At 52.9% G+C, this 24,786-nt stretch overlaps 1 protein-coding gene across 1 annotated transcript in view; it reads left to right on the plus strand.

Moving 5' to 3' along the window:
• The window catches only part of apcdd1l (adenomatosis polyposis coli down-regulated 1-like), a 72,135-nt gene extending 49,343 nt beyond the window's left edge, over positions 1-22,792 (plus strand). Inside the window, exons 3-4 of the mRNA XM_072515487.1 lie at positions 15,701-16,220; positions 21,899-22,792. Of these exons, the coding sequence (XP_072371588.1) occupies positions 15,701-16,220; positions 21,899-22,666 (1,288 nt within the window). The 3' untranslated portion in view covers positions 22,667-22,792. The remainder of the gene's footprint in view (positions 1-15,700; positions 16,221-21,898) is intronic.
• Positions 22,793-24,786: the final 1,994 nt, after the last annotated feature.

Here is a 24,786-nt window from a genome sequence, read left to right on the forward strand (position 1 = left end):
AGGGTGTGACGTGGGGGGGTGTCAGGGTGTGACATGGGGGTAGTCAGAGTGTGATGTGGGGGGGAGTCACAATGTGACAAGGGGGGGTGTCAGGGTGTGACATGGGGGGACTCAGAGTGTGACTTGCGGGGGAGTCAGGGTGTGACGTGTGGGGAAGTCTGGGTGTGACGTGGGGGGAGTCAGGGTGTGATGGGGGAGTCAGAGTGTGACATGGGGGGAGACAGGGGGTGACGTGGGGGGGTTTGAAGGTGTGACGTTGAGGGGAGTCATGGTGTGACATGGGGGGGGAGTTAGGGTGTGACGTGGGGGGTTGTCAGGGTGTGACATTGTGGTAGTCAGAGTGTGCATGGGGGGTGTCAGTCTTTGACGTGGGGGGGAGTCAGTGTGTGCCGTGGGGGGGAGTCACGATGTGACAAGGGGCGTGTCAGGGTGTGACATGGGGGGAGTCAGGGTGTGACATCGGGGGGTGTCAGGATGTGATGTGGGGGGAGTCAGGGCGTGATGTGGGGGGTGTCAAGGTGTGATGTGGGGGGGAGTCAGGGTGTCTCGTGGGGGGGAGTCAGGGTGTGACGTGGGGGGGAGTCAGGGTGTGATGTGGGGGGAGTCAGTGCGTGATGTAGGGGGGGAGTCAGAGTGTGACGTGGGAGGGATTCAGGGTGTGATGTGGGGGGAGTCAGGGTGTGACGTGGGTCGGAGTCAGTGTGTGTCGTGGGGAGGAGTCAGAATGTGACATTGCGGGAGTCAGGGTGTGATGTGGAGGGGTGTCAGTGTGTGACATGGGGTTAGTCAGAGTGTGCATGGTGGGTGTCAGGGTGTGACGTGGGGCGGAGTCAGTGTGTGTCGTGGGGGGGAGTCACAATGTGACAAGGGGGGGTGTCAGGGTGTGACCTGCGGGGGAGACAGGGTGTGACTTGCGGGGGAGTCAGGGTGTGACGTGGGGGGGGTCAGGGTGTGACGTGGGGGGAGTCAGAGTGTGACATTGCGGGAGTCAGAGTGTGACGTGGGTGGAGTCAGGGTGTGACGTGGGGGGAGTCAGAGTGTGACATTGGGGGAGTCAGGGTGTGATGTGGTGGAGAATCAGGGTGTGACATGGGGGGGGTGTCAGGGTGTGATGTGGGGGGAGTCAGGGTGTGACGTGGGGGGAGTCAGGGTGTGACATGGAGGGGTGTCAGGGTGTGACATGGGGGCGTGTCAGGGTGTGACATGGGGGGGTGTCAGGATGTGATGTGGGTGGAATCAGGGCGTGATGTGGGGGGTGTCAGGGTGTGACATGGAGGGGTGTCAGGGTGTGACATGGGGGCGTGTCAGGGTGTGACATGGGGGGGTGTCAGGGTGTGACATGGGGGCGTGTCAGGGTGTGACATGGGGGGGTGTCAGGATGTGATGTGGGTGGAATCAGGGCGTGATGTGGGGGGAGTCAGGGTGTGACATGGAGGGGTGTCAGGGTGTGACATGGGGGCGTGTCAGGGTGTGACATGGGGGCGTGTCAGGGTGTGACGTGGGGGGCGTGTCAGGGTGTGACATGGAGGGGTGTCAGGGTGTGACATGGGGGCGTGTCAGGGTGTGACATGGGGGGGTGTCAGGATGTGATGTGGGTGGAATCAGGGTGTGACGTGGAGGGAGTCAGGGTGTGACGGGGGAGTCAGAGTGTGACATGGGGGGAGACAGGGGGTGACGTGGGGGGGTTTGAAGGTGTGACGTGGAGGGGAGTCAGGGTGTGACATGGGGGGGGAGTCAGTGTGTGACATGGGGTTAGTCAGAGTGTGCATGGTGGGTGTAAGGGTGTGACGTGGGGCGGAGTCAGTGTGTGTCGTGGGGGGGAGTCACAATGTGACAAGGGGGGTGTCAGGGTGTGACCTGCGGGGGAGTCAGGGTGTGACTTGCGGGGGAGTCAGGGTGTGACATGGGGGGGTCAGGGTGTGACGTGGGGGGAGTCATAGTGTGACATTGCGGGAGTCAGGGTGTGACGTGCGGGGGAGTCTGGGTGTGACGTGGGGGGGTCAGGGTGTGACGTGGGGGGAGTCAGAGTGTGACATTGCGGAAGTCAGGGTGTGATGTGGGGGGGAGTCAGGATGTGACATGGGGGGTGTCAGGGTGTGACGTGGGGGGAGTCAGGGTGTGACGTGCGTGGGAGTCTGGGTGTGACGTGGGGGGGGTCAGGGTGTGTCGTGGGGGGAGTCAGAGTGTGACATTGCGGGAGTCAGGGTGTGACGTGCGGGGGAGTCTGGGTGTGACGTGGGGGGGTCAGGGTGTGACGTGGGGGGAGTCAGAGTGTGACATTGCGGAAGTCAGGGTGTGACGTGCGTGGGAGTCTGGGTGTGACGTGGGGGGGGTCAGGGTGTGATGTGGGGGGAGTCAGAGTCTGACATTGCGGGAGTCAGGGTGTGATGTGGGGGGGAGTCAGGATGTGACATGGGGGGTGTCAGGGTGTGACGTGGGGGGAGTCAGGGTGTGACATGGCGGGGGAGTCAGGGTGTGATGTGGGGGGGAGTCACGGTGGGACGTGGGGGGGAGTCAGGGTGTGACATGGGGGGGAGTCAGGGTGTGACATGGGGGGAATCAGGGTGTGACGTGGGGGAGTCAGGGTGTGACATGGGGGGGTGTCAGGGTGTGACGTGGGGGGGAGTCAGGGTGTGACATGGGGGGAGTCAGGGTGTTATGTGGGGGGAGTCAGGAAGTGATGTGGGGTGGGAGTCAGGGTGTGATGTGGGGGGGGGAGTCAGGGTGTCATGTGGGGAGGAGTCAGGGTGTGATGTGTTGGGGACTCGGGGTGTTATGTGGGGGGGGGTCAGTATGTGACATTGGGGGAGTCAGGGTGTGATGTGGGGGGAGTCAGGGTGTGACATGGGAGGGTGTCATGGTGTGACACGGGGGAGTCAGGGTGTGATGTGGGGGGGAGTCTGGGTGTGACGTGGGGGGTGTCAGGGTGTGATGTGGGGGAGTCAGAGTGTGACATTGGGGGAGTGTGGGTGTGACGTGGGGGGTGTCAGGGTGTGACATTGGGGGAGTCAGCGTGTGACGTGGGGGGTGTCAGGGTGTGATGTGGGGGAGTCAGAGTGTGACATTGGGGGAGTCAGGGTGTAATGTGGGGGAGAGTCAGGGTGTGACATGGGGGGAGACAGGGTGTGACATGGGGGGTGTCATTGTGTGACATGGGGGGGAGTCAGGGTGTGACGTGGGGGGGTGCAGGGTGTGACGTGGGGGGGTTTCAGGGTGTGACGTGGGGGGGAGTCAGGGTGTGACGTGGTGGGGTGCCAGGGTGTGACGTGGGGAGGGGTGTCAGGGTGTGACGTGGGGGGGTGTCAGGGTGTGACATGGGGTAGTTAGAGTGTGATGTGGGGGGGGAGTCACAATGTGACAAGGGGGGGTGTCAGGGTGTGACATGGGGGGACTCAGAGTGTGACTTGCGGGGGAGTCAGGGTGTGACGTGTGGGGAAGTCTGGGTGTGACGTGGGGGGAGTCAGGGTGTGATGGGGAGTCAGAGTGTGACATGGGGGGAGACAGGGGGTGACGTGGGGGGGTTTGAAGGTGTGACGTTGAGGGGAGTCATGGTGTGACATGGGGGGGGAGTTAGGGTGTGACGTGGGGGGTTGTCAGGGTGTGACATTGTGGTAGTCAGAGTGTGCATGGGGGGTGTCAGTCTTTGACGTGGGGGGGAGTCAGTGTGTGCCGTGGGGGGGGAGTCACGATGTGACAAGGGGCGTGTCAGGGTGTGACATGGGGGGAGTCAGGGTGTGACATCGGGGGGTGTCAGGATGTGATGTGGGGGGAGTCAGGGCGTGATGTGGGGGGGAGTCAGGGTGTCTCGTGGGGGGGAGTCAGGGTGTGACGTGGGGGGGAGTCAGGGTGTGATGTGGGGGGAGTCAGTGCGTGATGTAGGGGGGGAGTCAGAGTGTGACGTGGGAGGGATTCAGGGTGTGATGTGGGGGGAGTCAGGGTGTGACGTGGGTCGGAGTCAGTGTGTGTCATGGGGAGGAGTCAGAGTGTGACATTGCGGGAGTCAGGGTGTGATGTGGAGGGGTTTCAGTGTGTGACATGGGGTTAGTCAGAGTGTGCATGGTGGGTGTCAGGGTGTGACGTGGGGCGGAGTCAGTGTGTGTCGTGGGGGGGAGTCACAATGTGACAAGGGGGGGTGTCAGGGTGTGACCTGCGGGGGAGTCAGGGTGTGACTTGCGGGGGAGTCAGGGTGTGACGTGGGGGGGTCAGGGTGTGACGTGGGGGGAGTCAGAGTGTGACATTGCGGGAGTCAGGGTGTGACGTGCGGGGGAGTCTGGGTGTGACGTGGGGGGGTCAGGGAGTGATGTGCGGGGGAGTCAGGGTATGACGTGGGGGGGGTCAGGGTGTGACGTGGGGGGAGTCAGAGTGTGACATTGCGGAAGTCAGGGTGTGATGTGGGGGGGAGTCAGGATGTGACATGGGGGGTGTCAGGGTGTGACGTGGGGGGAGTCAGGGTGTGACATGGGGGGTGTCAGGGTGTGATGTGTGGGGGAGTCAGGATGTGACATGGGGGGTGTCAGGGTGTGACGTGGGGGGAGTCAGGGTGTGACGTGCGTGGGAGTCTGGGTGTGACGTGGGGGGGGTCAGGGTGTGTCGTGGGGGGAGTCAGAGTGTGACATTGCGGGAGTCAGGGTGTGACGTGCGGGGGAGTCTGGGTGTGACGTGGGGGGGTCAGGGTGTGTCGTGGGGGGAGTCAGAGTGTGACATTGCGGGAGTCAGGGTGTGATGTGGGGGGAAGTCAGGATGTGACATGGGGGGTGTCAGGGTGTGACGTGGGGGGTGTCAGGGTGTGACGTGGGGGGAGTCAGGGTGTGACATGGCGGGGGAGTCAGGGTGTGATGTGGGGGGGGAGTCACGGTGGGACGTGGGGGGGAGTCAGGGTGTGATATGGGGGGGGAGTCAGGGTGTGACATGGGGAGAATCAGGGTGTGACGTGGGGGAGTCAGGGTGTGACATGGGGGGGTGTCAGGGTGTGACGTGGGGGGGAGTCAGGGTGTGACATGGGGGAAGTCAGGGTGTTATGTGGGGGGAGTCAGGAAGTGATGTGGGGGGGAGTCAGGGTGTGATGTGGGGGGGGGAGTCAGGGTGTCATGTGGGGAGGAGTCAGGGTGTGATGTGTGGGGGACTCGGGGTGTGATGTGGGGGGGGGGTCAGTATGTGACATTGGGGGAGTCAGGGTGTGATGTGGGGGGAGTCAGGTTGTGACATGGGAGGGTGTCATGGTGTGACACGGGGGAGTCAGGGTGTGACGTGGGGGTGAGTCATGGTGTGACAAGGTGGGGTGTCATGGTGTGACGGGGGATTCAGGGTGTGATGTGGGGGGGAGTCTGGGTGTGACGTGGGGGGTGTCAGGGTGTGATGTGGGGGAGTCAGAGTGTGACATTGGGGGAGTCAGGGTGTAATGTGGGGGAGAGTCAGGGTGTGACATGGGGGGAGACAGGGTGTGACATGGGGGGTGTCATTGTGTGACATGGGGGGGAGTCAGGGTGTGACGTGGGGGGGTGCAGGGTGTGACGTGGGGGGGTTTCAGGGTGTGACGTGGGGGGGAGTCAGGGTGTGACGTGGTGGGGTGCCAGGGTGTGACGTGGGGAGGGGTGTCAGGGTGTGACGTGGGGGGGTGTCAGGGTGTGACATGGGGGTAGTTAGAGTGTGATGTGGGGGGGAGTCACAATGTGACAAGGGGGGGTGTCAGGGTGTGACATGGGGGGACTCAGAGTGTGACTTGCGGGGGAGTCAGGGTGTGACGTGTGGGGAAGTCTGGGTGTGACGTGGGGGGAGTCAGGGTGTGATGGGGGAGTCAGAGTGTGACATGGGGGGAGTTAGGGTGTGACGTGGGGGGTTGTCAGGGTGTGACATTGTGGTAGTCAGAGTGTGCATGGGGGGTGTCAGTCTTTGACGTGGGGGGGAGTCAGTGTGTGCCGTGGGGGGGAGTCACGATGTGACAAGGGGCGTGTCAGGGTGTGACATGGGGGGAGTCAGGGTGTGACATCGGGGGGTGTCAGGATGTGATGTGGGGGGAGTCAGGGCGTGATGTGGGGGGTGTCAGGGTGTGATGTGGGGGGGAGTCAGGGTGTCTCGTGGGGGGGAGTCAGGGTGTGACGTGGGGGGGAGTCAGGGTGTGATGTGGGGAGAGTCAGTGCGTGATGTAGGGGGGGAGTCAGAGTGTGACGTGGGAGGGATTCAGGGTGTGATGTGGGGGGAGTCAGGGTGTGACGTGGGTCGGAGTCAGTGTGTGTCGTGGGGAGGAGTCAGAGTGTGACATTGCGGGAGTCAGGGTGTGATGTGGAGGGGTTTCAGTGTGTGACATGGGGTTAGTCAGAGTGTGCATGGTGGGTGTCAGGGTGTGACGTGGGGCGGAGTCAGTGTGTGTCGTGGGGGGGAGTCACAATGTGACAAGGGGGGGTGTCAGGGTGTGACCTGCGGGGGAGTCAGGGTGTGACTTGCGGGGGAGTCAGGGTGTGACGTGGGGGGGTCAGGGTGTGACGTGGGGGGAGTCAGAGTGTGACATTGCGGGAGTCAGGGTGTGACGTGCGGGGGAGTCTGGGTGTGACGTGGGGGGGTCAGGGTGTGATGTGCGGGGGAGTCAGGGTGTGACGTGGGGGGGGTCAGGGTGTGACGTGGGGGGAGTCAGAGTGTGACATTGCGGAAGTCAGGGTGTGATGTGGGGGGGAGTCAGGATGTGACATGGGGGGTGTCAGGGTGTGACGTGGGGGGAGTCAGGGTGTGACATGGGGGGTGTCAGGGTGTGATGTGTGGGGGAGTCAGGATGTGACATGGGGGGTGTCAGGGTGTGACGTGGGGGGAGTCAGGGTGTGACGTGCGTGGGAGTCTGGGTGTGACGTGGGGGGGGGTCAGGGTGTGTCGTGGGGGGAGTCAGAGTGTGACATTGCGGGAGTCAGGGTGTGACGTGCGGGGGAGTCTGGGTGTGACGTGGGGGGGTCAGGGTGTGTCGTGGGGGGAGTCAGAGTGTGACATTGCGGGAGTCAGGGTGTGATGTGGGGGGAAGTCAGGATGTGACATGGGGGGTGTCAGGGTGTGACGTGGGGGGTGTCAGGGTGTGACGTGGGGGGAGTCAGGGTGTGACATGGCGGGGGAGTCAGGGTGTGATGTGGGGGGGAGTCACGGTGGGACGTGGGGGGGAGTCAGGGTGTGATATGGGGGGGGAGTCAGGGTGTGACATGGGGAGAATCAGGGTGTGACGTGGGGGAGTCAGGGTGTGACATGGGGGGGTGTCAGGGTGTGACGTGGGGGGGAGTCAGGGTGTGACATGGGGGAAGTCAGGGTGTTATGTGGGGGGAGTCAGGAAGTGATGTGGGGGGGAGTCAGGGTGTGATGTGGGGGGGGGAGTCAGGGTGTCATGTGGGGAGGAGTCAGGGTGTGATGTGTGGGGGACTCGGGGTGTGATGTGGGGGGGGGTCAGTATGTGACATTGGGGGAGTCAGGGTGTGATGTGGGGGGAGTCAGGTTGTGACATGGGAGGGTGTCATGGTGTGACACGGGGGAGTCAGGGTGTGACGTGGGGGTGAGTCATGGTGTGACAAGGGGGGGTGTCATGGTGTGACGGGGGATTCAGGGTGTGATGTGGGGGGGAGTCTGGGTGTGACGTGGGGGGTGTCAGGGTGTGATGTGGGGGAGTCAGAGTGTGACATTGGGGGAGTCTGGGTGTGACGTGCGGGGTGTCAGGGTGTGACATTGGGGGAGTCAGCGTGTGACGTGGGGGGTGTCAGGGTGTGATGTGGGGGAGTCAGAGTGTGACATTGGGGGAGTCAGGGTGTAATGTGGGGGGGAGTCAGGGTGTGACATGGGGGGAGACAGGGTGTGACATGGGGGGTGTCATTGTGTGACGTGGGGGGGAGTCAGGGTGTGACGTGGGGGGGTGCAGGGTGTGACGTGGGGGGGTTTCAGGGTGTGACGTGGGGGGGGAGTCAGGGTGTGACGTGGTGGGGTGCCAGGGTGTGACGTGGGGAGGGGTGTCAGGGTGTGACGTGGGGGGGTGTCAGGGTGTGACATGGGGGTAGTCAGAGTGTGATGTGGGGGGGAGTCGCAATGTGACAAGGGGGGGTGTCAGGGTGTGACATGGGGGGACTCAGAGTGTGACTTGCGGGAGTCAGGGTGTGATGTGGGGGGTTGTCAGTGTGTGACATTGCGGGAGTCAGGGTGTGAATTGGGGGGGTGTCAGTGTGTGACATGGGGGTAGTCAGAGTGTGCATGGTGGGTGTCAGGGTGTGACGTGGGGGGTGAGTCAGTGTGTGTCGTAGGGGGGAGTCACAATGTGACAAGGGGGGGTGTCAGGGTGTGACATGGGGGGTGTCAGAGTGTGACTTGCGGGGGAGTCAGGGTGTGACTTGCGGGGGAGTCAGGGTGTGATGTGCGAGGGAGTCTGGGTGTGACGTGGGGGGGGTCAGGGTGTGACGTGGGGGGAGTCAGAGTGTGACATTGCGGGAGTCAGGGTGTGATGTTGGGGGGGACATGGGGGGAGTCGGGGTATGATGTTGGGGGGGGAGTGTCGGGATGTGACGTTAGGGGGGAGTCAGGGTGTGATGTTGGGGGGGAGTCGGGGTGTGATGTTGGGGGGGGACATGGGGGGGAGTCGGGATGTGACGTTGGGGGGGCAGTCAGGGTGTGATGTTGCGGATGAGTCGGGGTGTGAGATGGAGGGCAGTTAGAGTCTGTGCAGGTTTCCTGAATACGTCCCATCCATGTTTATTCACATTACCCAGGGTGACTCGTGAGCAGAACTGTCTGTGTCTCTCTGTAGCTAAGTGTTTTGGGCTGTGATACCAAATCAGAACAGGGAGGAGTCCCGTGCTCAATGTCAGTGAAATTCTGAGCCCATATCATCTGACCCAACTCTTGAAAAGGCTACAATCCACTTTGTAATTCAGTCAAAATTCCCATCCCCGAACATGAATCCACTGACTCCTTTCCAGAACGTGGATTTATGTTGATTTCGAGTGTGGACAGTCTGAGCCGCAACTCTGGTTCATCCCAAAGCTGAATTGACATCTGACATTGTGGATGATAAAACAGGAGATTGGGGAATGATTTGATTGAGGTGTTTAAAATTATGCAGGGTTTGCACAGAGTAGATGTGATCACATGATGAAGGATGCATATTAAAGGAACATTGATCTAAGGGGACACTGAGGGTGTAAAGAGCATAGAATGTACTCTGGGTGGGGGACTTCACTGTCCATCACTAAGAGTGGCTGGGTTGTACCACCACAGACCGAGCTGGTAGGGTCCTAAAGGACATAGCTGCTAGACTGGGACGGCAGCAGGTCGAAGATGGAAAAACATACTTGACCTCATCCTCACCAACCTGCCTACTGTAAATCCATGACAGTATTGGTAGAAGTGACCACTACATAGTCCTTGTGGAGACAAAGTCCCATCTTCACATTCAGGATACCCTCCATCATGTTGTGAGGCACTACCACCGTGCTAAATCGGATAGACTTCGCAAAGATTTATCAACTCAAGTCTGGGCATCCATGAGACGCTATGGGCCATCAGAAGTAGCTGAATAATATTCAATCACAATCTGCAATCTCATGGCCTGGCATATCCCCACTCTACCATTAGCATCAAGCCAGGGGATCAACCCTGGTTCAATGAAGAGTGCAGGAGAGCATGACAGGAGCAACATCAGGCATACCGAAAAATGAGGTATCGACCTGGTGAAGCTACAACAAAGGACTACTTGTGTGCCAAACAATATAAGCAGCAAGTAATAGACAGCTGAGCAATTCCACAACATGATCTAAACTCTTCAGTAGGGCAGCATGGTAGCACAGTAGTTAGCACTGTTGCTTCATAGCTCCAGGGTCCCCGGTTCGATTGCCAGCTTGGGTCACTGTATGTGCAGAGTTTGCACGTTCTCCCCATGTCTCCCCAAAAGCTCCGGGTGCTACAGTTTCCTCCCACAGTCCAAAGATGTGCAGGTTAGGTGGATTGGCCATGCTAAATTGCCCTTTGTGTCCAAAAGAACGGTTGGATGGGGTTACTAGGTTAAGGGGATAGGGTGGAGGTATGGGCTTTGGTAGGGAGCTCTTTCCAAGGGCCAGTGCAGACTCGATGGGCCGAATGGCCTCCGTCTGCACTGTAAATTCTATGATTCTATGAGTCTTGCCACATCCAACCTTGAATGGTAGTGAACAATGAAACAACTCACTGGAGGAGGAGGCTCCACAAATATCCCCATCCTCTAGATGGAGGAGCCCAGCACATATGTGCAAAAGACAAGACTGAAACATTCGCAGCCAGAAGTGCCAAGTGGATGATTCATCTGGCGTCCCCCGGAGATCCCCAGCATCACAGATGTCAGTCTTTAGCCAATACGATTCACCCCACGTGATATCAAGAAATGACTGAAAGCGCTGGATACTGCAAAGGCTATGGGCCCTGACAATATTCCGGCAATAGTACTGAAGACTTGTGTATTATAGCGGTTGAAGAAGGCAACTCACCACCACCTTCTGAAGGGCAACTAGGGATCGGCAATAAATGCTGGCCTAACCAGCGACGCCCACATCCTGTAAATGAATTTAAAAAAAGAAGAATGGAAAAGCTGAAACACATGGGTTGAACACAATAATCGACAGAGGGTAGCACGTTAGCACATTTGTTAGCATAGTTGATTCACAGCTCCAGGGTCCCAGGTTCGATTCCCGGCTTGGGTCACTGTCTGTGCAGAGTTTGCACGTTCTCCCCATGTCTGCGTGGGTTTCCTCTGGGTTCTCCGGTTTCCTCCCACAGTCCAAAGATGTGCAGGTTAGGTGGATTGGCCATGCTAAATTGCCCCTTAGTGTCCAGAAAGGTGGGGTAGTGTTACTGGGGATCGGGTGGAGGTGTGGGCTTGGGTAGGGTGCTCTTTCCAAGGGCCGGTGCAGACTCAATGGGCCAAGTGGCCTGCATCTGCACTGTAAATTCTATGATTCTATTCTATGAATTCTATGATTAGATGTACCAACGCTCAATCTAGACTGACACAAAGCCTGCAAAGTAACCGATAATGTCACGGACGAAGTGACCATGCAATAATACAGTAACAAGCCACATTTATAACAACTTGTGCTCCAGAATTTGCCATGCCAAGAGCTAAGCTGTTCCAGTACAACTACCACAATGGCATCTACCCGGCAATATGGAAAATTGCCCAGTTTGTCCTGTACACAAGAAACAGGACAAATCCTACCCAACCAATTACCGCCCTACTGGCCTGCTCTCAATCATGGGCGGCATGGTAGCACAGTGGTTAGCACTGCCGCCTCACAGCTCCAGGGTTCAATTCCGGCCTCAGGTGACTGTATGTGTGGAGTTTGCACGTCCTCCCCGTGTCTGCGTGAGTTTCCTTCGGGTGCTCCGGTTTCCTCCCACAGACCAAAAATGTGCAGGTTGCGTGGATTGGTCATGCTAAATTGCCCTTAGTGTCCAAAATGTTAGGTGGTGTTACTGGATTACGGGATAGGGTGGGGACTTGGGCTTAAGTAGGATGCTCTTTCCAAGGGCTAGTACAGACCCGCTGGGCCGAATGGCCTCCTTCTGCACTTTAAATTCTATGATTCTATAAATGATGGCAGGAGTCATCAACAGTGCTACCAAGCAGCACTTACTCAGCAATAACCTGCTCATGGGCACTCAGTTTTGATTCCACCAGGGTCACTCAGTTCCTGACCTCATTACAGCCTTGGTTCAAACAGGGACAAAAGAACTCAATTCCACAGGTGTGGTGAGAGTGGCTGCCCTTGACATTAAGGCAGCATTTGACCGAGTATGGCATCAAGGAGCCCTAGCTAAACTGGAGTCAATAGGAATCAGGGGGGAAACTCTCCGCTGACTGGAGTCATACCTGGCAAAACGAAAGATGGTTGCAAGTCAATCAGCTGAGTCCCAGGACATCACTGCAGGAGTTCCCTAGGGTTGTCCTAGGCCCAACCATCATCAGCTGCTTCATCATAAGGCAGGCGTGGGATAGTTCACTGATTACTGCACAATGTCCATCATTTATGATTCCTCAGACATTGAAGCAGTCCATGCCCAAATGTAGCAAGACTTGGACAATGCCCAGGCTTGGACTGACAAATGGCAAGTAACACTCACGTCACACAAGTGCCAGGCAATGACCACCTTCAATGAGAAAAAAACTAACATCACCCTTTGACTTTCAATGACATTATCATCGCTGAATCCTCCTCTATAAATATCCTGGGGATTACCATTGACCAGAAACTGAACTGAACCAGCCAGATTAATACTGTGGCTACAAGAGCAGGTCAGAGGCTAGGAATCCTGCAGTGAGTAACTCACCTCCTGACTCTCCAAAGACTGTACAAGGTACAAGTTAGGAGTATGAGAATGCTCCCTTCTTGTCTGGATGAGTGCAGCTCCAACAGCACTCAAGAGGCTCAACACTCACAGCGCCGAGGACCTGGGTTTGACTCTGGCCCCGACTGTCCATGTGGAGTTTGCACTTTCTCCCCACAACCAAAAAAGATGCGCAGGGCAGGTGGATTGCCCACCCTAAATTGCCCCTTAATTGGAAAAAAAAAGAATTGGGTACTCTAAATTTATTAAAAAAACAAAAAACATTTTTTTTAAAGAGTCTCAACACCATCCAAGACAATGCAATCCATTTGATTGGTACCCATTTTGCAAACATCTAATCTCTCCACCACTAACAATCAGTGGCAGCCGTGTGTATCATCTACGAGATGCACTGCAGGAACTCACCAAGGTTGCTCAGGCAAAACCTTCCAAACCCATGACCACTGACATCACGAAGGACAAGGGCAGCAGGTATCTGGGAATGCCACCACCTGGAAGTTCCCTTCAGGTCAATCACCATCCTGACTTGGAAATATATCGCCGTTTCGTCACTGTCACTGGGGCAAAATCTTGGAACTCCCTCCCTAACAGCACAGTGGGTGTACCTACACCACGGGGACCGCAGCAGTTCAAAAAGACAGCTCACCACAACCTTCTAAAGAGCAATTAGAGATGGGCAATTAATGCTGGCCTAGCCAGCAATGCCAACATCCTGTCAAAGGATTGTGAAAACGATTACATAAAGCGATTTAGGACAGTGATCAGTGCCTAAAGGATTATGAGACTGTGGAAAGCACTGCTGGAATTGATGGAGTAGGCCATTCGGCCAATTGAGCCTGTTCCGCCATTCAATGAAATAGCTGATTTGGCGGCAGCCTTAAATCCACTTTCTGTCTGTCCTCCATAACTCTTGACTCTCTAGCAGGTCAATACTGTCTAACTCAGCCTTGAATATATGCAATGGACCAGATTCCACCTAATGTTGGGGAAGAGAAATTCAAAAAGAATGACCATCCTCTGTCTGAAGAAATTTATCCTCCCCTCCATCTTAAATGGGAGACCACTTGTTCTGAAACTATCTTCTGTAGTTTTTGATTTCCCCACATGGAGAGACATCCTCCCAGCATCCACCCTGTCAAGTCCCCTCAGAATCTGATGTTTCAATAAGATCACCTCTCATTCTTCCGAAACCCCAATGAATACAGGCCCAACCTGTCCAAAGTTTTGTCTTAAGGCAAACCCTTCATAAGACCTTAAGACATAGGAGCAGAATTAGGCCACTCGGCCCATCGAGTCTGCTCCGCCATTCAATCATGGCTGATATTTTCTCATCCCCATTCTCCTGCCTTCTCCCCATAACCCCTGATCCCCTTATTAATCAAGAACCTGTCTATCTCTGTCTTAAAGACACTCAGTGATTTGACCTCCACCTCCTTCTGTGGCAAAGAGTTCCACAGAGTTACCACCCTCTGGCTAAAGAAATTCCTCCTCATTTCTATTTTAAAGGATCGTCCCTTTAGTCTGAGATGGTGTCCTCTGGTTCTAGTTTCTCCTACAAGTGGAAACATCCTCTCCACGTCCACTCTATCCAGGCCTCGCAGTATCCTGTAAGTTTCAATAAGATCCCCTCTCATCCTTTTAAACTCTCAGAATAACAGAATTTACAGTGCTGAAGGAGGCCATTCATCCAATCAAGTTTGCACCGGCCCTTGGAAAGAGCACCCTACCTAAGCCCACACCTCCACCCTATCCCCACACTTCCACCCTATCCCTGTAACCCCACTTTACCTTTTTTGGACACTAAGGACAATTTAGCATAGCCAATCCACCTACCCCTGCACATCTTTGGACTGTGGGAGGAAACCGGATTACCCTGAGGAAACCCACGCACACAAGGGGAGAACGAGCAGACAGTGACCCAAGCCGGGAATCGAACCTGGGACCCTGCCGCTGTGAAGCCATTGTGCTAACCATTATGCTACCGTGCTGACCAACGAGTACAGACCCAGAGTCCTCAACTGTTCCTCATACAACAAATTCTTCATTCCAGGGATCATTCTTGTGAACCTCCTCTGGACCCTTTCCAAGGCCAGCACATCCTTCCTTAGATATGGGGCCCCAAACCGCTCACAATACTCCAAATGGGGTCTGAGCAGAGCCTTATACAGCCTCAGAAGTACATCCCTGGTCTTGTATTCTAGCCCTCTTGACATGAATGCTAACATTGCATTTGTTTTCTTAACTGCGGACTGAACCTGCACGTTAACCTTAAGAGAATCGTGAACAAGGACTCCCAAGTCCCTTTGTGCTTCTGATTTCCTAAGCATTTCCCCATTTAGAAAATAGTCTATGCCTAAATTCCTCCTTCCAAAGTGCATAACCTCAGACTTTTCCACATTGCATTTCATTTGCCACTTCACTGCCCACTCTCTCATCTCAGGAATCAGCCTAGTGAACCTTCTCTGAACTGCTTCCAATGCAGCGATATGCCTCCTTACATAAAGAGGGCACGGTATTCGAGGTGCAGTCTCACTAATGCCCTGTAACAAGACTTCCCGACTTTCGTATACTCCATCCCACCTTGCAATAATGGAAAAGGGAAGAAAGGGAGAGAGGGAGAAAAGGTGGGATCCAAATAACTGATCAAGTGAAGAATAAAGGCCAATACCGATGAGTTGGGACAAACTGTAATATCTGTAATTCTAAGAATGACTTTCCAGCAATCACTGGGTTTGCTCCTGAACATGAGGAACTGGCCAGATGGGAATTAAGGGACATCTGATAGGTCAGTATAGAGCAACATAGGGAGCTATGTCGTAACTAATGGTTCCTGGTGGCTAGTCAAACATTATGGCTACATGGGAATAAAGATGCACCTCCTCTAATTGCCATGCCATATTTAACAATAACAACTTGCATTTATATAACACCATTCATGTAAAACATCCCAAGCCACAGAATTGTCAGAAAGGTTTGACACAAAGCTGTATACGGAGATACTAAACAGAAAAGAGGCAAGTTTTAAAGAGCAGTTTAACGGCGAGAATGATGGTGAGGTGAAGACGTTGAAGGAAGAAATTCCAGAGCTTACAGCCCAGGCAGCTGAAGGTACAGCCACCAATATTGTGGCAATGGAAATCTGGGGGGCATGAGATCAGAGTTGGAAAAGCACCAAGATCTCGGAGGGTTATAGAGCCAGAGGAGATTACAATCAGAGGTAGCGGGGTGTCAATCCATGGAGCCAATGGAAAACAAAAATGAGAATTTTAAAATTGAGTGGTTGTTGGGCTGAGGGCCAGCATAGGTTATCAAGCACAGGGGCGCTGGTGTGAATTTGGGCACAGGTTTGTGATTCTTTGTGAACTCCTTCTGCCAGGTGTGAGGTGCGTCCTGGGCCTGAATTCATCACTAGATCCTACATGTTTTACCTGAACGGGACGTTTAAGGCCTACCAGTTCTATTATACTGACCACCAATGCACGAGGCCTGCCTACACCCTGGTGATCAAAGGGAAGACCCGTCTGCGCCAAGCCTCCTGGGTCACTCGCGGAGCCACTGAGGCCAGCTACCGCCTGCAACAAGTGGCCATAGCCTTCCACAGTGGGCAGGCACTGGCGGCCATCTTGGACAGGATGAACCACTCGTGCGCCGGATTCAACCACCTCAGGATAGCCTGGTCACCGGGAACAACCTATGAGATCCTGAATGCCAGGACCAACCACGACTGCACAGCTGGACTCGGGTTTGCGATGCACGAGCTCAACCTCGTGCGGGTGGAGGAACAGACCCACCAACGGATGGTGAAGGAGCTCTTCCTGGGAGACATTCATACGAACTGGGCTCAGAGAACCCATTATCGACCTACTGGTTATCAATGCCCCCTGCAGGCAGCTTTGGTAAGTGTGCGAGTGTCCATTACATTTCAACATCGTGGAATTGCATGGGATTCTATGAGACCATTCTCATAGCATCACTACAGTGCAGAAGGAGGCCATTTGGCCCATCGAGTCTACACTGATCCTCTAAAAGAGTACCCTACCTAGGCCCATACCTCAAATATATCCCTGGAACCCCACCCATCCTTTTGTGGACACCAAGGGCCCATTTATCATGGCCAATCCACCTAATCTGCACATCTTTGGACTGTGGGGGGAAACCGGAGCACCCGGAGGAAACCCACGCAGACACGGGGAGAATGCCACAGGGACAGTCACCCACAAGACCGGAATCGAACCCGGGTCCCTGCCACTATGCCACTATGCAGCAGCAGTGCTAACCACTGTGCTATCGTGCCACCCACTCCCTCATGTATTTATCCAATTTCCCCCTAAATGCATCAATTCTGTTTGCTTAACCATTCCATGAGTTCGTGAGTTCCACATTCTAATCACCCTTCAAGTAAAGACATTTATCGGTGACTATTTTGTATTTATTGCCCCGAGCCCCCTCCCCCCTAATTGGAAACAGCTTCTGTACATTCACCCGATCAAACTTTGTCATAATTTTCCTAATTAGAGGGAAGAACCCCAAACTCAATCTTTTCCCAGATGAGGTCCATTTGGATCTTCCACCATCCTGCTGGTTGCATGATACAACCGTAATGCCGTTGTTGACTAATCGTTCTCTGTCAGTTAGTTTACAACAGACCTAGATATGAGGGAATGAAAACGCCCAGTGGTAGAAATGTTACCATGTGATCACCACAACTGCTTGGGTTGGCTTAGTGTATCTAACAATGAACATGTCTCAATCTGCTGAATGTGTAACCAAACCAAAATGGACAAAAGGTCTTTGAGGAGGTGACCAAGCATGTGGATGAAGGTAAAGCAGTGGATGTAGTGTACATGGATTTTAGTAAGGCATTTGATAAGGTTCCCCATGGTAGGCTTCTGCAGAAAGTAAGGAGGCATGGGATAGTGGGAAATTTGGCCAGTTAGATAACGAACTGGCTAACCGATAGAAGTCAGAGAGTGGTGGTGGATGGCAAATATTCAGCCTGGATCCCAGTTACCAGTGGCGTACCGCAGGGATCAGTTCTGGGTCCTCTGCTGTTTGTGATTTTCATTAATGACTTGGATGAGGGAGTTGAAGGGTGGGTCAGTAAATTTGCAGACGATACGAAGATTGGTGGAGTTGTGGATAGTAAGGAGGGCTGTTGTCGGCTGCAAAGAGACATAGATAGGATGCAGAGCTGGGCTGAGAAGTGGCAGATGGAGTTTAACCCTGAAAAGTGTGAGGTTGTCCATTTTGGAAGGACAAATATGAATGCGGAATATAGGGTTAACGGTAGAGTTCTTGGCAATGAGGAGGAGTAGAGAGATCTTGGGGTCTATGTTCATACATCTTTGAAAGTTGCCACTCAAGTGGATAGAGCTGTGAAGAAGGCCTATGGTGTGCTAGCGTTCATTAACAGAAGGATTGAATTTAAGAGCCGTGAGGTGATGATGCAGCTGTACAAAACTTTGGTAAGGCCACATTTGGAGTACTGTGTACAGTTCTGGTCGCCTCATTTTAGGAAGGATGTGGAAGCTTTGGAAAAGGTGCAAAGGAGATTTACCAGGATGTTGCCTGGAATGGAGAGTAGATCTTACGAGGAAAGGTTGAGGGTGCTAGGCCTTTTCTCATTAGAACAGAGAAGGATGAGGGGCGACTTGATAGAGGTTTATAAGATGATCAGGGGAATAGATAGAGTAGACAGTCAGAGACTTTTTCCCCGGGTGGAACAAACCATTACAAGGGGACATAAATTTAAGGCGAATGGTGGAAGATCTTGGGGGATGTCAGAGGTAGGTTCTGTACCCAGAGAGTAGTGGGGGCATGGAATGCACTGCCTGTGGAAGTAGTTGAGTCAGAAACATTAGGGACCTTCAAGCAGCTATTGGATAGGTACATGGATTACGGTAAAATGATATAGTGTAGATTTATTTGTTCTTAAGGGCAGCACGGTAGTATTGTGGATAGCACAATTGCTTCACAGCTCCAGGGTCCCAGGTTCGATTCCGGCTTGGGTCACTGTCTGTGCGGAGTCTGCACATCCTCCCCGTGTCTGCGTGGGTTTCCTCCGGGTGCTCCGGTTTCCTCCCACAGTCCAAAGATGTGCAGGCTAGGTGGATTGGCCATGATAAATTGCCCTTAGTGTCCAAAATTGCCCTTAGTGTTGGGTGGAGGTGTTGACTTTGGGTAGGGTGCTCTTTCCAAGAGCCGGTGCAGACTCAATGGGCTGAATGGCCTCCTTCTGCACTGTAAATTCGATGATAATCTATGATTAATCTAGGACAAAGGTTCGGCACAACATCGTGGGCTGAAGGGCCTGTTCTGTGCTGTATTTTTCTATGTTCTGTGTTCTATGAAAGGAGATATCAGGAGGAGTGTCGAACACTTGGTCAAAGAGGTGGACCTTAAGGAGTGTCTTAAAGGGAAAGTCGGAGAGGTTCAGAGAGTGAGCTGTGACTGTTGAATCATTGTGGACTTGATACAAACTGGGAAGAGCTATAGCTGAGGGTGAATCCAGCTCTTAACTGTGCAGGGTTCTTCTGGGTAAAGACTATTAGAGCTCCCCTTTTCTAAGTTATCGCCCCATTACAAACAGCTCCTGCATCTAATCTCGTAGCATAGTGTGCCAGTTTGGTGGATTCTCTGAGACAAGTAGAGTCAGTGGAGACTGTGTGAGGCAAATGCAAACATAAAACATGGAGTTGAGGGGAAATAGAAACCCTTTCCTGGAGCAATGTGGTGATTTCATAGATTTCATAGAATTTACAGTGCAGAAGTGGGTTACTCCATTCACACCACCTTTGGTGCCCATGCCTCATCAACCAAGGCCTTGGAGTTCCCAAAACCTCTCCATCTCTCTCCTCCTTTAAGACATTCCTTCAAGCCTGACCAGGCTTTTAGTAACTAATCCTAATTCCTCAGTATTAACTCTGGTCACTCTCCTTATTTTTGTCTGATTAAACAAAGCGAAGACCTGTGGGAACATTGGCTACATTAATGCAAGTTGTTCCTGTTACAGCTGCTGATACTGACGTTTACTCTGGCCGTATGTTTGGATTGTTCTCAAATTGCTGAATGAAAAATTGAAAACCATGGTTTTTACAATGCAGAGGGAGTCCATTCTGCCTATCCTGTTTGCATATAATCTGTGCTGTACCTGCTCAAGAGTGTTGGGACATGGTAGAGGTACATCGATTTGTATCCAACCCATGGTATACTTGACCCTGATATGTTTGATGGAAGGGTGTAGTGGGAATTTTAATCTGTTTCTAACATGGGCTGTCCCTGTCCTGGGAGTATTTGGTAGGGACAGTGTAGAGGGAGCTTCACTCTATATCTAACCCCGTGTTGTACCTGTCCTGGGAGTGTTTGATAGGGACAGTGTAGAGGGAGCTTCACTCTATATCTAACCCTGTGTTGTCCCTGTCCTGGGAGTGTTAGATAGGGACAGTGTAGAGGGAGCTTTACTCTGTATCTAACCCCGTGCTGTACCTGCCCTGGAAGTGTTTGATGGGACAGTGTAGAGGGAGCTTTACTCTGTATCTAACCCCGTGTTGTACCTGCCCTGGGAGTGTTTGATGGGGACAGTGTAGAGGGATCTTTACTATGTATCTAACCCCGTGCTGTACCTGTCCTGGGAGTCATGATGTGGAGATGCCGGCATTGGACTGGGGTGAGCACAGTAAAAAGTCTTACAACACCAGGTTAACGTCCAACAGGTTTGCTTCAAATCACTAGCTTTCGGAGCACTGCTCCTTCCTCAGGTGAATGGTACTGGAGTACCATTCAACCCATATTGTATCTGCCCTGGGAGTGTTTGATGGGACAGTGTAGAGGGAGCTTTACTCTGTATCTTACCGCGTGTTTTCATAGATTATCATAGAATTTACAGTGCAGAAGGAGGCCATTCAGCCCATCGAGTCTGCACCTGCTCTTGGAAAGAGTACCCTACCCAAGGCCAAGACCTCCACCCTATCCCCATAACCCAGTGACCCCACCCAACACTAAGGGCAATTTTGGACACTAAGGGCAATTTATCATGGCCAATCCAGCTAACCTGCACATCTTTGGACTGTGGGAGGAAACCGGAGCACCCAGAGGAAACCCACGCACACACGGGGAGGATGTGCAGACTCCGCACAGACAGTGACCCAAGCTGAAATCGAACCTGGGACCCTGGAGCTGTGAAGCAATTGTGCTATCCACAATGCTACCGTGCTGCCCGTGTTGTACCTGTCCTGGGAGTCATGATATGGAGAGGCCGGCGTTGGACTGGGGTGAGCACAGTCTTACAACACCAGGTTAAAGTCCAACTGGTTTGCTTCGAATCACTAGCTTTTGGAGCACTGCTCCTTCCTCGGGTGAATGGTACCATTCAACCCATGTTGTATCTGCCCTGGAAGTGTTTGATGGGGACAGTGTTGAGGGAACTTTACTCTGTATCTAACTCCGTGCTGTAACTGCCCTGAAAGTGTTTGATGGGGACAGTATAGAGGGAACTTTACTCTGTATCTAACCCCATGTTGTACCTGTCCTGAGAGTGTTTGATTGGATTGGATTTGTTTGTCACATGTACCGAGGTACAGTGAAAAGTATTTTCCTGCAATCAACTCACCAGATCATTAAGTATATGGGAAGAAAAGGGAATAAAAGAAAATACATAATGGGGTAACACAAGGTATACAATGTAACTACATAAGCACTGGCATCGGATGAAGCATACAGGGTGTCGAGTTAATGAGGTCAGTCCATAAGAGGGTCATTTAGGAGTCTGGTAACAGCGGGGAAGAAGCTGTTTTTGAGTCTGTTCGTGTGTGTTCTCAGATTTCTGTATCTCCTGCCCGATGGAAGAAGATGGGGACAATATAAAGGGTTCTTACCCCCTCCAGGATCTTGCATAGTTTTTAATGCATAGAAACTGGCCATTCAGCCCAACTGGTCATTGCTGGCATTTATGCTCCTCCTAGCCTTTCTCTTCTAACTTTATCATCTGAATCCTCTATTCCCTTCTCCTTCGCATGCTTGCCTAACCTTCCCGGAAATGCGCCTACATTATTCACCTCAACTAATCTCTGTTGTACAAAGCTGCGCCATCTAAGCACTCTCTGAGTAAATAAGCTGTTCCAGAACTCATCTAATGGTTTCACTACATTGTATAGGTCTTTAATGGGTGGCAGTGGCACTGCTACCTCACAGCACAAGGGACCCGAGTTCAATTTTGGCCTCAGGTGACTGTGTGGAGCTTGCACGTTCTACCTGTGTCTGCGTGGGTTTCCTCCGGTTTCCCCCCACAGTCCAAAGATGAGCAGGTTTGGTGGATTAGCCATGATAAATGCGCCCCCCCCCCCCCATGTGCCCGCCTCCCCCCCCCCAACCCCCAATCCGTCCTGCAGTTATGGCCTTATCAACCATCATTGTTCCATTTAATGATTTGTGCTCTAATTTCTCCTCAGAATGAGCACAAACAATTCTTCCCATGAATGGCCAGGTGAACTCTGACCAACTGCAGATGCTCAGAGTGGTTTTGCTGTTTATTCTGCTCATGTTTGCTGATGGAGATTCTCCTCTTTCTGCTCCACAGCATCACGTGCACCCGTGTGTGGCCTGCGGGATCATCTACCGGGCAGATGAGCACCATCCGCCGATCCTGCCCGCCCAACAGGAGGCCGCCGCCCGCCTGGGTGGGCAGTGGGCAAGCCGGTTGTGCGAGGTGCGCCCGGCTGTCCTTTTCCTCACCAGGTATTTTGTGTTTCACGACAGTAGCCACACCTGGGAGGGTCACTACACCCACTTCTCTGACCCAGCCTGCAGGAGACCCACGTTCCTGGTCCGTGCCTGGGGTGACTACAGCAAGGGTAGTTCCTCCACCCGGGAAAGGCGAGGCACTGACTTCACATTCACAGCACGGCGGGCGTGGGTGACGCCTTTGGACGTGACCATGATCTTGCTGTTGAACGTCTCTACCGAAGGATCCTGCGGGATGGCTGCCCCTTGGCTGCTGGGGCAGGAGCAGGAGGTCAGCTCCACCAATGGCTGCCTGGCACTGGGCATCCAGCTCCCTCACACTGAGTACGAACTGGTCAGGATCGAAGTGGACTCGGCCAATCGCCGCCTGTTGTTCCTCGGCGAGCGGCCCACGGACGGAACAAGTCCCAACACTCCAGGCAAACGGGCCACCTCTTACCAGACTCCACTCCTTCAGTGCTCCATGGAGACTGTAGGGTTCGCCATGCAAGTGAGGCAATACCAGCACAGAGAGACTGGGAATCATGGAGCAATGACATGGGAAAACCGCTGGGTGGTGAGACTCGGGTTACTGTTGGCATTCACAGAATTGTTCCTGAACTAAACTAACACCGACTGCTGAAACGATGCAAGGACTCATTCCAGGTGGCCATTGCAGGCAGAATATTTCTCTACTCTTAATCCCACAGCAAGCAAACATCACACTATTTGTGAAATTATCCATTTTCAGCTCAACTTTTGTTAAAACTGAGAATAAATATTATTAAATTGATGCAGGCACTCACCAACGGGGCCATTATACGCCTATTGATTTTCTCATCTGTGAGGATCTAGTCCAGTTAAGCTGATGCCAGGTCCACATTGCAGGACTGTGTTAGATATTAATAAGTGAGATGATCTGAGATTGAGATACATCTGATTTGATTCCTAACAATGGGACCAGTAACCCTCTATAAAAATGGGGCTGAAATGTGGAATTCGAGACTGTGAGGATTGCGATGTAATACATCGTATTTACATTGATGCTGAAACACACTGGGTCACAGGGAAACACCGAGTCATCAACATGCAACACCACGCACTAACAGAGCAACACCACACACCAACATAGTAACACCATGCACCAACATAGATGTTGTAATATGGATTAGACCATAAGACCATAAGACATAGGAGCGGAAGTAAGGCCATTCGGCCCATCGAGTCCACTCCACCATTCAATCATGGCTGATTTCAACTCCATTTACCCGCTCTCTCTCCATAGCCCTTAATTCCTCGAGAAATCAAGAATTTATCAACTTCTGTCTTAAAGACACTCAACGTCCCGGCCTCCACCGCCCTCTGTGGCAATGAATTCCACAGACCCACCACTCTCTGGCTGAAGAAATTTCTCCTCATCTCTGTTCTAAAGTGGCTCCCTTTTATTCTAAGGCTGTGCCCCCGGGTCCTAGTCTCCCCTGCTAATGGAAACAACTTCCCTACGTCCACCCTATCTAAGCCATTCATTATCTTGTAAGTTTCTATTAGATCTCCCCTCAACCTCCTAAACTCCAACGAATATAATCCCAGGATCCTCAGACGTTCATCGTATGTTAGGCCTACCATTCCTGGGATCATCCGTGTGAATCTCCGCTGGACCCGCTCCAGTGCCAGTATGTCCTTCCTAAGGTGTGGGGCCCAAAATTGCTCACAGTATTCTAAATGGGGCCTAACTAATGCTTTATAAAGCTTCAGCAGTACATCCCTGCTTTTATATTCCAAGCCTCTTGAGATAAATGACAACATTGCATTTGCTTTCTTAATTACGGATTCTTTTCGATGTCTGAATAATGAGATCTTGAGACTTATATGTTGAAATGTGAACCGTTTATTGTTTGTCTTTAGCTATTTACAGATCCCAGGTTACTGATATGCATGAAGCTGCTGCCATGCAGATAGGCTGCTTCCAGAGTGTGCTCTGAGTCTGTTACCAGGTGACTCAGTACATCATACCGTGGGTGATGCTATTCCCCGGTCCCACATTGACCCTTCCTCTGCGAAGCACCTTTACATTACAATGGCATGTAGAAACATAACACATCACCCTTCTTCTCCAAAGAAAACTTTACTCCCGTACAATGAAGTATTACCACACAATCTTTCCCTGCAATCCCTGCTCCCCCACCCCAAGTCTCTGTTTTTACAAATTCAGATGGTCTTGAAGCTTGATAGTTCTTCCACATCTCAGTCTGTCATGTTGCGAGGAATGGTAATTGTACTCTGTGTTTCTGCTACTTGGTTATCCCCAGTTGCTTCGATTTTTGTGTTCCTCAGAGTTGCATTTCTCTTTGATTTTTAAAAAATGTATTTGATTACAACATGAATCAAAACAGGTTGCAGTGAATAAACACCCCGGGAAACATACTTCCCAACAATCAACTATACAGTCTAGACAGATTTTTCCCCTTTTTCACCCCCCACCCCCCTGCGACGAACAGCTCCTCAAACACGATCACAAACATCTCCCACCTTTCCTCAAACCCCCCTGAAGAGCCCCTTAACTCATACTTTATCTTCTTTACTCACAGGAAGTCGTACAGGTCACCCAACCAAGCCGCTACCCCCGGCGGCGATGCCGACCGCCACTCCAGCAAAATTCGCTGCCGTGCAATCAGAGAGGCGAAGGCCAAGACATCGGCCTTCCTCCTCTCCATGAACTCTGTCTTCTCTGAAAACCCAAATATC

The sequence above is a fragment of the Scyliorhinus torazame genome, chromosome 8 (genome assembly GCF_047496885.1).
Source record: "Scyliorhinus torazame isolate Kashiwa2021f chromosome 8, sScyTor2.1, whole genome shotgun sequence".
Taxonomy (NCBI): Eukaryota; Metazoa; Chordata; class Chondrichthyes; order Carcharhiniformes; family Scyliorhinidae; genus Scyliorhinus; species Scyliorhinus torazame.